Source organism: Penicillium chrysogenum, assembly GCF_028827035.1.
Source record: "Penicillium chrysogenum strain IBT 35668 chromosome Unknown utg000004l_segment0_segment0, whole genome shotgun sequence".
NCBI lineage: Eukaryota > Fungi > Ascomycota > Eurotiomycetes > Eurotiales > Aspergillaceae > Penicillium > Penicillium chrysogenum.
The window spans coordinates 5,370,121-5,383,621 of NW_026622752.1; the positions used below are offsets into that span (position 1 = coordinate 5,370,121).

Below are 13,501 nucleotides of genomic sequence, written 5' to 3' on the forward strand. Positions count from 1 at the left end.
TTTCACCGACTCACATAATTTATGCGATAGATAATTTACCGTCGGTTCTTTTTGACAAAAATGGAAGTTTAGTGTTGAATGAAAATATTCAAAAGCAAGGCTAGATACCCCTAACGCCTTGATGCCTGCCCCCAGTGCCAAATTGTTTAAGCTAATTATTTTCAAGGGCTGGTAAGGCTTTTTGAGGCTTTCAACCCACTTCCCAATATCCTCTACGAAACGTCGAGCACTGCCTATCTTGATTCCTTTCTCGATGAAGAAATGCGGATCCTGATCCCTATACACCTGCTCAAGGTCAAGACCATTTTCGAGCATCACATCACATACTTCTCGAAATGCACTTTTGAGGGTGTCATTTTCGACATTCGACACCTGCCACTCACTATACTCCTTGACAGCTACATCTCTGAGACCAGGAATGTCGAGTGAGCTTAGGGTCTGCAGATTATCTGCTGCTTTTGGAGCTAAGATATCATGCCTAAGGGGCGCAGACTGTAAGGACGAAACATTGATGTTGATAGGTGGATATGGTGACCCAGCACCAGTAAGATGGCTTTCCTTGCGCTTGTCTCTTCCTGATCTTTCTTGTTCTTCTCGGTATAATTTATCACGAACTGCTTCTGGTACGTCCCTATGGCCTTCTAGGACACCACCCTTCTCAACGTGGGTGATTAGGCGTTTTATGTGATAGGATTTGAGCGGGTAGTACTTTTTCCCCAATGGGTCAAACTAGCAATAGGATCCATACTGACTGACACGTCGACGAGTCACATCGCATTAGACTATAGACGCTGCGCCAAATTGGCTTCCCGCTAGAGGTACTTTCCTCTGCGTCGAGCTGTGCGTCACGCTCACCGAGCATTCTTTGCGTGACAGATGACTTCCCTCTTTTCTCTCCTTTCCGGCTAGTAGACGGAGAGCGACGATCGTCTACATAATTAAAACTGATCTTCAGTGTAAGGTCTTTACCACGAAGTAAAAGATCTGACCACATTAAAAGCTGTTTTTCGATGGCTGTCTATAATATATCGGTATCGTCAATTCGCTTAGTCAAACTTCGCTTAGTACGATCGGTTGTTTAAGCGACTATGACGGTATCATCGGGTCTCATTTGGCGATGCCGAGCGGTCTTACGTCGTAGAGCTTTTTCTAACCTTTTTTTTTTTTAAGGACAGCTGCCAGAAGGCCAAAACGACATCTTCTTCAGTGTCCTTTGATACCTCTGATACCTCCCTATTATTGACTGTCACTCGCCATTCTACACGGTAGTGGATGCACATTGGCGGGTCCCCATCGTAGGCTTTTCTATCTTCCCAATCACACAGCTAGAGAAATTTGAGACTAGGTGGGACGGATTTACTCGTAGGCTCGACGCTATGCTCGACTACATTGGATGGGGAGGTGCTCGGGGCTGATAGCGCTGCGTAGGGGCTGCCACAATAGCCAGGCGTTGGGGCATAATCTGAATGGTGTTCCCACGGGTCATGCTCCGTAAACTGCGTTGCGTGATCCAGGCGATGTTGGCTCATCTCTCTCAATCACGACCCTTGTAAAACCGCATTAGCCGGTAGTACCATTATGTTTGGGACTGGTAACGATTGAGAAGCTCAGTAGAAAACGAAACCCATGGAGATAGACAAACACCTTTCCCTACCAGGTTCAGTTCTCTACAAGATAAGCACGGCCTTCTAAATTATGAGTGGTGCGCGAAAACGAGGGCTGCGCGGCATGTGGCGAAGAATGAGTGGAAAGAGGCAAAAACGTGGATTAGGGGAGAGAAGCTAGCAGGCGATCTTGCCAGACCACCAGATAGATCTAGACAACATTTCTCGATGGTTCCATGTAATATTACGGCCCTACCCCAGCCTCTGTTGCTAAGCGTTAGCTTAATCCGTATTTTTTAAGCGCTCGTCTTAGTGCATTAGTAGAGACGACTAAGTATTCTACGGATATCTATAGGCTAGAGGCCAGCACCGAGGCCAGCACTGAGGCTAGGAGCAAACAAAGCCACGTGACCGCGTAGGTCTGATCGGTGGATAACTAAAGCACTAAGAAATTCTGCCGGCAATAGATCACATAACATTAGAATTTGAGGCCCTCACCGAGCTACCTCAATTTTTTTCAGCAATAACTATGACTCATTAATAGCCATACCTAAATTACGACACCTATACTGCGGGAATTATAAAGCGGTGAGCTAAACAGGATTAGCGTCATCGGGAATGATTTTCTCCGAATCAAGTAGTAAGAGTATGGAGGTATGGTTAGCTGATTTCGAAAACTACTGTATGTATATCGACCACGTCCGCTTATAGCCAATCTGTATATAGAACGCGTTTGCGTAGTTTATGTTTTTCTCTCCGTAAGTCGCTTTTCCACCGTTAGATCTCCATCAAACCAGTTAAGATGGATAAAAATGATAGCTATTTATTGCTGAGCGGATGAATTTATCCAGAGTTTGTCTGGAGATAGACTGCATAAAAAAATCGACACCTGTGAGATTCGAACTCACGCTCCCGAGGGAAATGCCTAGGCTCACATGTTCATGCATAGCAGGGCATCGCGTTAACCACTCCGCCAAAGTGCCTCATTGGTAATTTAGAGTTTCCTCACTCTAACATTTATGACGGTTCAAGTAATTGAATTCTAGTTGATATAGATACTGCTGATTGATTAAACTAATATTTCTATCCTATTTCATCTATATACAGATCTTGCTTAATAGATAAGCTAAAAAGGAAAAGATAAAAAATATAAGCGCGGGCCTACTTTCTAAATATAGGGGATTGATACATACACACCCCCCCTGCTTGTAAAAACCAGGCACCAGTACTACCTACGTACGGCCTTCCCAATCGGGTGCGACCCTGGATTCTGCCATGCTTTCTGCACTAGCGCTCGTGCAGAGGGTGGTGGTAGCAAAAATGGTAGGAAAAAATCGACACCTGTGAGATTCGAACTCACGCTCCCGAGGGAAATGCCTAAGCTTACATTTTCATGCATAGCAGGGCATCGCGTTAACCACTCCGCCAAAGTGCCTTGTTATATAATATATTCTTATTATTTTATATAAGAGAGACGAGACGAACCCGGCTCTTCACTCAGAAAAGTCTAGAGACGTTTCAGATTTCCTTCGGGCGCTCACTTAAGACCTTAGCCTCAAATAGATAATTAATATATTTTCAACCAGCTTCAGTAGGTTATCACACGTCTTCAAACACTAGTATACCTCTGATAATGCGAGGCTAATGTTACACTATGGTAGTGTGCTATTTTTGGAATGGTGGAAAGATGCTTCATTTCTATCTGGGCTGTTGGGACAAGAGGGGCTGGCTAGTCATGTGACCAGCTGGCTGTCCTAACTACATCAGGGTGACAACAGCTAACTACAAAGGTTGTAAGACAAGGGATATAAAGGGAACAATTGTTAAATTATATTCTAGCGGAGTAACGTTAGCTATATTATATTTTACTTCTTCAGATTCTCGGTTATTTTCCCTAGTAAGGTCGCAAATATTGGTCTTAGCAATAGAATGAGGGCCTTTTTATCACGTTCCGAGGAATATATTAGCGTATTGCAGACCGTTAAGGCAGCCAGTGAAGGAAGTCCTTCATATGTCTAATAATTTTGAATTTTGCCACGCAACAAGGCACTTTGGCGGAGTGGTTAACGCGATGCCCTGCTATGCATGAAAATGTAGGCCTAGGCATTTCCCTCGGGAGCGTGAGTTCGAATCTCACAGGTGTCGATTTTTTCCTACCATTTTTGCTACCACCAACCACTCCAGTAAGAAATCTGTCAATGTGGTTCCGCCAAGAAAGTTAATATTTGCTTCGCGCGGTATATTATTGCATATATAACACAGTTCGAGTGAGAAAGTAGGCCCGCGCTTATGTTCTTTATCTTTTCTTTTTTAGCTTATCTACCAAGTAAGATATAGTATGACTAGTTATAGACGAAATAAAATAGAAACATTAGTTTATTACTGAATTAGCAGTATGTATATAGGATTCAAGTACACTAAAATATTATATATGTCAGAGTGAAGAAATTCTAAATAACCAATGAGGCACTTTGGCGGAGTGGTTAACGCGATGCCCTGCTATGCATGAACATGTAAGCTTAGGCATTTCCCTCGGGAGCGTGAGTTCGAATCTCACAGGTGTCGATTTTTTTTCTTCGTAGTTTTTGTATTCGTAACGACGCTGCCTCGACGCCCCAAAGTTACGGGTGAAAAGACGGCCGTTTCTGGTGCCATAAGTGGCCATTTTCGTCATTTTCACATTTTCACAGGTCCTCATATTCTAGTTGTAAATTATCTTTGAGAAGAGAAGATGAAGAAGCACGAGCGGAAAGCGGGGGGAAGGGGGCCATGTGGGTCAAACCTTCTTCGACCTCACTAGATTTTATGTCCGACACAATTCTCTCTCTAACCTAAGAGAGAGCTATTGCTCTACGGCTATTCGGCTTCATCATGGAAACTAGACAATCTCCGGGCACTGCCACCGGCGCCATCCGATCACATAAATCGGCTATCGCCAAGAGAGCATGTGACCAATGCAAATTCCGCAAGATCAAGGTAAGACATGATATCCCCCACCCCCCTTTCACGTATTAAAATGAGAATGAGGTGTACTAATTTGCCTCCAGTGCAGCTTGTCACAACCGTGCAAGGCTTGTGAGTCCATGGGCTTCGAGTGTACATTCCTTCAACCTCAAAAGAAGCGCGGACCAACCGGGCAGTGAGTAATCACCCATGACTGTTTGGAACTTCCAAGGTTATATCGCTAACTGGGATGTGAAGTCGCGTGTCGCAAATTCGACAGCAGCAGACTGTCATAACTCCCCAAGAAAAATCCAAGAATAGCTTCCAGTTCCAAGCTCCAACCTCATCGGTGGAGTCCGGTCAAGCCGGTTCATTGCCCGGAGCACCTTGGAACCCCACTCATGGTGCAGCCACGGTGCCCCTAGAGGGGGCCGGAACACTACCGCCTGCAGGTATACCGCCTCCAATGGCACCCTGGGGAGAGGAAACCGCATCTATAGATTCTCATAGCAACAGCGCTATGAGCTGGAATGATCGAAGTGACGCGGAATACTGGCTTCCAGATAATCTGGAATCCCAAGTCCCTGTCTTCGAATTCCCAGGAAATAATGTCTATCTCAGGCCATCTCTTCCGTCTATCATTCAACCAGTCCCCGATGCTGCGGCCATGAGTATGCCTCCACAGGATGCTCCAAATATGCCATTCTCACCATCCGTGGGGTCTATGCATTCAGATACCCAGGAAATCCATGCAGTTTGGCCATCTACAATCAACGAAGCAAATATGATCCCTTGGATTGATGTTTACTTTGATCGGCTGCATCCAACCATACCCGTTCTCAACCGATCATCCCTCTACACTTCAATGATCACGCAAGAACATCGCAAGAACTCCCAGTTCGGGGCCATGCTCTTGTCGTTATGTGCATTCTCGCTCACACAGCCAATTGAGATCAACGAGCGGCCGACAACCTCATCTCGAGCTCTGCAGGCACGAGCCATGATGAACGAAGCGACCAAAATGCGAAGCTGTTCGGATTTTGGCGAGAATCCAACCATTGAAGCTGTCCTAACAAGCTTTTTCCTCTTCGGCTGTTTGTTTGGAAGTAATCAGCACAACGCCGCATGGCTCCGGATACGGGAGGCACTAGATCTTGCGGCCACGCTGGGATTAAATGATCCCGAGTCATATCAGGATCTGTCGGGGGAAGAGAAGGGCCAGCGACTACGGACGTATCTCGTCCTCTCTATTACAGAAAGGTAAGTAAGCAAGTAACCCTCTCAAAAATTAAGCTGCTGACCATAAACTTCAGAGCCTACGCCTTGCAACGGCGACACCCAATAACCTTCTGGGGGAAGCCAGGGTTCACTATGCGGTCAGTGCATGACTTCATTCACAGTGCCACGCATAGCGTCGTCTCTGGCATTGTGGTCCACAACGAGAAAGACGCTGAAGGAATGATGGGTCTCGCACGAATGATGGAACTATTCGATGCCATCGACGAAGATGTCATCGACTGCTGGAACCGCCGATGCGATATCAGCAACGGGTACTGCCAGCGGCTCACTGAAGGCAAGGCACTCTCCATTCACCAAAATCTCAATCGAGTCAACCAAGCCGAACGATATCGCGGCTATGACTGGTTCGAGCGAGCCAAGGGAGGCCGTGGCGAAACCAGCAATGCTACGTTTGCCATGGGCCTACGAGAGACTCAAGCAGCGGACGTTTTTATCACCCAGAAATGGCTCCAGAACCGTGTCTGGCTCCTCTCCTCAACCCACGGGCTTCTGAGTGCCCATGCGGAACAACCCGAGCTAAGCTACGGATATGCCGTATCTATTGCCGAATCCACTCTCCAGCTTTGCCAGTCATTAAGGTTGAGCTCCATGGAAGCTCATGGCATCGGTTTGGTATGTAAATTCCTCTTGTCTATAGCCTTCAGAGGTGTAGGTTTGGCTTGTAAACTGGACCCCATCACTAACAATTCAATGCCTAGACCGAAAAACTGTACGATATCGCAATCTGTGCAACAAACATCCTATGCAACACAAGCCCATCTTACGGGGTTGGCCTAAACACGCCTGTCACCTTCACTGAAAGAATACCACTAACTACAACTTCCACGCCCCAAAGTCTCGCAGAAGATTTCTTGTTACTTATGACCAGCTTCCGCGGTGGAAACCATCCTTATCTGGAGAAGTATAGAGCTCACCTACGCTCACTGCAGATTATGGAGCCCAAAGCTCCAGCTCCAGAGTGGGCACAACGATGACACCTGCTCTTATAGTGGTTTTCTTTCTTCTCTTTCCCCCTTTTCTTCTTGGCGCACGTCGTGATCTTTCCAGTCCCTGTACGAAATGTGTTTTCGATTTGTACGATCTACTGTTTAGACCTCACTGGCTCATGTTACAGTGTACCAAATACGAGTTTAACTATACCCAAGTCAAAAGGTTATTTGCAGACTTCAATTAGAGGGACGAACTAGTCATGTCACAAACCCTTTGACTCACGGGACCTCAACTCAAATGAAGTCTCATACGACCTCCACTTCCACATTGGGATCTTAGCCGCATACATCTCATCGATCTCGGCGAAAGTCCGGCCACGCGTCTCCGGCATGGAGAAGTAGAAAAAGACAATGATGGCAGCCATGCAGCCAGCGAAGATGAGATAAGTCTTCGCGCCAAGGTTAGCTGCATCCGCTGAAGTCAGCTGCGGAACAACAAGAGTGGTGATAACGGCAGTTGTTTGCGCACAGGCAATTGTGTACGCCATAGTGTGGTGGCGGAGTTTGGGAGTTGCCATTTCGGAGGGCATGACGTTCGACAGCGAGAAGAAGGAAGATGCCCAGAAGAAGTTGAATACAAAGGACAAAGCGGCAATGGCCATAGTGGCTTTCTTGTTGCCTGTGTCGAAGGCTAAACCACCGGCCACGGCGTCAATTATGAACAGAATTGCCATTCCGATGAATGCGGTGGGACGTCGACCGGCACGGTCGATGACGAAGGGTGCGGCAATGGTGCCGGCTAATGTGCAGCAGGATGAGATGATTGTTAGGGCGAAGGCGTCTGCAACGCCCAGTGCTGTGAGGAAGACAGTTGTATATGTGGTTGAAAGGATAACGCCTGATATTTGGTTGAGAGAGAAAAATGAGCCTGCAGTTAGGGTACGCTTGAGGTGCTGTCGCTGGAATATGTGCCAGAAGTTGGTCTGGGCATGTAGCTCGCGCTCATTTTCTTCAGACAGCTTCATGAGACGGAGTTCCTCTTCAACCTCGTCGTCACTGGACCCGCGCAGTTTCCGCAGGTTGCGTCGAGCGTCTTCTACATTTCCCTTCCCTGCCAGCCATTGTGGGCTTTCTGGGAGGGACACTGTCAGGAGGAGAAGAAGGACAGGCAGAGCACACTGTATAGCCAATGGGATCTGATATGATAGGCTCCCATCGATCTTTTCTGTTCTGTACACCACCACGGTACCTACGACGCCGGCTGTTAGATTCAAGATGTTCATTGAGCTGACACATCTTCCCCGTATAGATACGGGAACCACCTAGGTGTAAGAGTCAGCGCGATTGAACTCTGAGCAAGTGGTAAAGAATGAATACCTCGGAGATATACAAAGGAGCAGTTGCATTTATGATGCCCAGAGCAACCGAATTAATAGACCGACCACCCACAAAGGCCCCCAAATTCGGGGCAAAGACCTGCAGCAATCCACCACCCACAGATACGAAATATGCAACGATCAAAGGCCATTTGCGACCAAGGTGGAAATTCATTGGCGAAGCAAGCAGACCTCCGATCACGGAACCCACCAATGGAAGGGAGAATACCAGATTCTGGTTGCGCGCCGTAAGGACATACTTCCCAGTGACTGGGTTAGGTCCTTGGAATTTCTCAACCTGTGGGAATCAGCTGGGATCCCATGTTGTGCTATGACGTTATGATGCGATGATCTTAACACTCACAAAATCCGGCAACGCAGCAACCGGAGAAATGATCTTGTCGTCGAATCCGAACAAGAATGAAGCTGCACCAAACACTGTACATGCAAAGATTAACAGGGCATTTATCGCGTGAGACTTTCGAGGCGCGTCCGAGTCCGAGTAGTCGACATGTTGGGTTTCGGTCGAACCACCCTTGAAAGACATGATGCAGATCCGAATCCAAAACAGAGTGAGCCTATACCCTTGGAGACACACTTCCATAAGGGTACTAGATGGCTATATCTCAATTCATATCAATTCATACTGGGAAAGGGGATGTGGAAGGGAAGTTCCCCGGATCCCCCGGATTTTCTTCCAACCTTACTCCCCGGATTTATTGGGGAAGTTTCTCCGAGATTTCATCGAACTCCCCTGCAAAGGTGGTAGTATATCCCTTTACAACATTTATTCTGCATTTACCCCATTGGCTCCTCTAATTATCTCCTCACCTGCTGGTCTATTTGGCTATCTTGATGTTGACCTCATTTTTGGTCTTTTTTGATTTCGCCGACAATCCTCCCGCAAATGCCGAAGCTATTCCCGATTAACCCCCGAGTCAGGATCAATCTTTCTTGAAGCCAAGATCTGAATCACGTTATCAGATTATAATTTTGACTTCTCGGAGAATAGCTCGGGGATCTCGGCACAAGTTTGGTCGGTGAGTTGCCGAGTCCGAACTGCAGAGATATATCTCTACCTGGTCATCCCAACAACGGCCCGTCCAGTTTCGACTTTCACATCAAGGCCAATATCGAAATATGTCTGGCCCTGTCATGACGGCAGAATTGGACACGCTTGTCCTCAAACATCTGCACAATTCTGAGCAATCTCCTTGCAAATATCACAAAGTCAATGGAGTATCTCATGAGGACGAATTACCTCAGAATACTTCACAATGGAGACCATCATTCCATGTGATAGCACCAGCAGGGTGGATGAATGATCCGTCCGGATTGGGATACGACCCAGTAACAGGATTGTACCATTTATGCTTTCAATGGAACCCGCACGGGAATGATTGGGGCAATATGTCCTGGGGCCATGCCACATCTCCAGACCTGGTGTCATGGACGACATGCACCGAACCAATCTTGACGCCCTCTGCTGAATACGACTGTCTCGGCGTCTTTACGGGATGTCTACGGGCAACAGATGTCGCCGGACAGCCAGGAGCTCTCACGGTCATATACACCTCCGTGAGACATCTCCCGATCCATTATACGCTACCATATACACGCGGAAGTGAGTCGCTCAGTTTAGCTGTGTCGCAAGACGGAGGCAAGACCTGGGAGCGTCAGGCCTCCAACCCGTTCCTCACTGGTCCACCCTCACATCTAAATGTGACGGGCTGGAGAGATCCTGTTATCACAACCTGGGCCGAGGGGCCTCTTTCCAAACACACCCCCTCAACACTATATGGCATTCTATCAGGAGGAATTTCCAAGAAAACCCCAACGGCCTTTGTCTATACTGTGCAAGAATCAGACCTCAGCAAGTGGCATTTCGTTGGCCCATTGGTCGACGTCGGTCTCAATCTGCGACCATCTCGCTGGTCTGGCGACTACGGTGTTAACTGGGAAGTCGTTAATCTGATGACTCTGACCAATGGCATTGGCACGTCTCGGGACTTCATCATCATGGGAGCTGAAGGCTGTGTTCCGTTGGATAGTACTGCCCGAGATGGGCCCCAACAAGCACGCCAGAGGCGAGAAACCCGAGCCCAGCTCTGGATGTGTGTCAAGTCTAACGGCGAAAGCAAATCTACTTCCAAAGACAGTGCTCTGGCCTCATATGCATTCTCTGGTATCTTCGATCACGGCTGCTACTATGCTGCCAACTCATTCTACGACCCTCAAACCTCACAACATATCGTCTATGGCTGGATCACGGAGGAGGACCTATCCAATTCTCTCCGTCATCGCCAAGGGTTCAGCGGTTTGGTTTCACTTCCCCGTGTGGTGGGATTGATGACATTGAAAGATGTCAAGAAAGCGCGAATATCACAGTTGAGTTCGATTACTTCAATTGATGCAATTCCCGATGAAACTGGCACTGGTACCTTCACAATCCACACCATGAAGATCAGCCCAGATAGCCGACTCACGCGGCTGAGACAAAATGCCCGGGAGAGCCACCTCGATGGTGTTGTCCTGTCTACATCACCTTCACAGACTGCTACGCTGTTGGGAACATCTAAATGGGAAATAGACGCCGAGTTTTCGGTTGGTAGATCTTGTGCGCGTGTGGGTATCAAGATTCTACACACTTCCGGTAAGCCATTGATTCTGACTCTTCGGCTCAATCGTATATATACTGATATACATTCTTCTAGATGGTCAAGACTGTACGACCCTTTTCTGGGATCCACGAAGTGAGACCTTCGAAATCCATCGACCTCTGATTGATTACGCCGGAGTAAACCACGGCTATGAAAGCGCCCCGCACACGCTATTTACTTCCTTGAACGAGCGCGGCGAAGAGGTTGAAGAGACGCTTCGAGTACACGCCTTCTTTGACTCGAGTGTGTTGGAAGTGTTTGTCAATGACAGAACGGTCATCTCTACAAGAATCTACCACCCAGCAGGCCAATGCTTCGGAGCACTGTTCTTCGCAGAGTCTGGTGCTGGGACGGAGGATGAGAGGCCAGCTGCGGTTCTCGTGCGAGCTTCTCTTTGGGATGGTCTTGGTATATGAAGAATTGCAATATGCAAATATTATAGAAATTATGTATATATGCACCATAATACGCAGCGCGCTAGATCTCTAATAAAACAAGGTAGAAGCAGACACGGCGTGGGGCATCATGAAACAAGCAAGAAAATGAAGCAAGCAGAATGCACACGCCTAGAGCCATGATCGTCACATCGTCGCCAAACAGGCTTCCATTGTAAGCCTGAATATACACACAGACACCAAACAAAGCTTACGCTTCGTACCATACACCCCAGCTATATATGCATGGGTATCACAATGATAATAGCAAGAAACGGAGAGGGAGAGTTTCCCCGAACTTATCGGGAGCCGCGCTTCCAAAATTTCCAGCTGGGAAGGTCAATCCGACCATCCCGCTGGTAGATACGCCAGTAGTAGACAGGCACGCCGGTGATGATGAACGCGACGACGATGAGCGTTTGCAGGGGCTCGGAAATGATCGCTCGGCTGAGGAGGAACAGGCTCACGCAGCAGAAGATGATAGGTGTGGTGATCCAGGTGCGGTAGGGACGTTCCAGCTGGGGTTCACGGATACGGAGGACGATCAGACCCAGAACAGTGAGGAAGTAGAAGGTGTATCCGGCTACACCGTAGAAAGTGACGAGGGTGCCGAACTCGCCGACGATGATGTAGATGGCTGTCAGGGCGCTGTTAAAGGCCATGGCATAGATCGGGGTGAATCCGAGTCTGGATTCATCGCCGAAGAGACGGGAGAGGGACTTGCGGGCCCAGGAACGGCGACGAAGTCGGCTGGTTGCTGGAGGGCCTTGCGAGGGGGAGGCGTTGAGACCGATGCGGCCGAATATCGAGGGCAGATAGCCTTCTTTGCCGGCTGCGTAGACTAATCGGCCGCTTGTGAAGGTGGTTGCGTTGAGGGCTCCGAAGCAGCTGGCTGAGACGACGAGAGCTAGAATCAGGGCTCCGGCGGCGCCGAATACCTTCCCGCCGAATTGGACAGCGACCGTGTTGCTCGCCTCAATGGTGGAATGAGGGAGAACGAGGAAGTATGAGACATTGGCAAGCAAATAGGACAGGATGACCAGTGGCATCGCTGTGTGGATGACTCGTGGCAGATCGCGGTTTGGGTTCTTGAATTCGCCCGTAACGTAGTTGGTCTACAGTGTGTGAGTAGAAGCCTTTTTTTTTTGAAAAACAAATACTTGAGAGTCGACTTACATTGTCCCAGCCGTCAAATGCCCAGAGACCTGCATACAGGGCCACTGCAAAATCAGAGATCTCGGTGTTGGTTCCCTCGAACCATCCTGTCGTCTTCCATTCTTCATTTGCATTTCCTCCAGCTGAGAAGCCAGTCACTGCGACTATAATACCGATGACGGTGACTCCTAGCAGAGCAACGAACTTGAAGAACATAAAGAAATCACCAATGCGAGTGGCGAACTTGGTGGAAATGCAGTTGAGCAGAGTCACTGCCACAAGCCCTCCAAATGCAACACCCTTGTTGATCCAAGGGTTGACATCGCCTACATCGGCGCCCACAAACGCGCGAACGACATATTCACCAAAGATGAGAGAGATAATCGCCGCAGACCCAGGTTTCAGTACTAGCACGGCGCACCATGCGAAAAGGAAGCCTGTTAGCTCTCCAAAGATCTTGGACAGATATATCTGCGAGCCTCCATTCAAGGGAATCGCTCCTCCCAGCTCTGCATAGCTAGCAGCCCCCGTCCAAGCCAGTAGACCAGCCACGGCCCAAACGATGAGCGAGGCGCCCGGCGACCCCGCGTTGGCATTGACCTGACTCGGCGACGAGAAGATACCAGATCCAATAATCAGCCCGACAATGAGTGACAGCCCATTCAGGTATGTCAATGTCTTATTCCGCTCCAGCGATCCATCTGTGAACCCCGGTCTGTCTGCGGATGGAGTACCTAGGGGTGCGTAGCCACCCTGTGTTTGCGACAGCGGGAACAAAGTGCGTCCAAAATCGAAAGCGGAGGATATGGAGTATGAGCTTTGGGCTCTATGGCGGCCCGTTCCTAGCTCGGCATCTGCATGCGCTTCTGCGAGAGGATCTTCGTCTTCGAGGGAGAGCTTGCGGGATGAGGAGATGCCGTCGGGGGAGGAGGAGCGTGAGGACCCGCCTACGGAGCCGGGGGATGACGATGCGAGGGAAGCGAGTTCTAGTGAATCTCGGGGCGCGACGAGGCTGCCATTCCTGTTGCCTTGGTATGTATTCGGCATATTCTCTTTGTGTGTCGGTGTATAAGTCGGGAGAGAATGGCGGAAAGGTATGTC

The 13,501-nt window shown here is 48.6% G+C and overlaps 4 protein-coding genes across 4 annotated transcripts; 2 read left to right on the top strand and 2 right to left on the bottom strand.

Annotated features, from left to right (window-relative positions):
• Positions 1-4,475: 4,475 nt before the first annotated feature.
• Positions 4,476-6,820, top strand: N7489_007972 (CeGAL family transcription factor; the record flags this gene model as incomplete). The annotated part of the gene is made up of 5 exons (XM_056713722.1): positions 4,476-4,580; positions 4,652-4,743; positions 4,806-5,807; positions 5,861-6,458; positions 6,545-6,820. The coding sequence occupies 5 exons, from the start codon at positions 4,476-4,478 to the stop codon at positions 6,818-6,820; spliced, it is 2,073 nt and encodes a 690-aa protein (XP_056567437.1).
• Positions 6,821-7,038: 218 nt separating this feature from the next.
• N7489_007973 (uncharacterized protein) lies at positions 7,039-8,755 on the bottom strand (the record flags this gene model as incomplete). Its single annotated transcript, XM_056713723.1, has 3 exons — positions 7,039-8,097; positions 8,153-8,449; positions 8,516-8,755. 3 exons carry the CDS (start codon positions 8,753-8,755, stop codon positions 7,039-7,041), a joined length of 1,596 nt encoding a protein of 531 aa, XP_056567438.1.
• Positions 8,756-9,291: 536 nt separating this feature from the next.
• On the top strand, positions 9,292-11,227 carry N7489_007974 (glycoside hydrolase family 32 protein; the record flags this gene model as incomplete). Its single annotated transcript, XM_056713724.1, has 2 exons — positions 9,292-10,804; positions 10,866-11,227. 2 exons carry the CDS (start codon positions 9,292-9,294, stop codon positions 11,225-11,227), a joined length of 1,875 nt encoding a protein of 624 aa, XP_056567439.1.
• Positions 11,228-11,544: 317 nt separating this feature from the next.
• N7489_007975 (putative amino acid transporter) lies at positions 11,545-13,447 on the bottom strand (the record flags this gene model as incomplete). Its single annotated transcript, XM_056713725.1, has 2 exons — positions 11,545-12,360; positions 12,422-13,447. 2 exons carry the CDS (start codon positions 13,445-13,447, stop codon positions 11,545-11,547), a joined length of 1,842 nt encoding a protein of 613 aa, XP_056567440.1.
• Between the last annotated feature and the right edge of the window lie 54 nt (positions 13,448-13,501).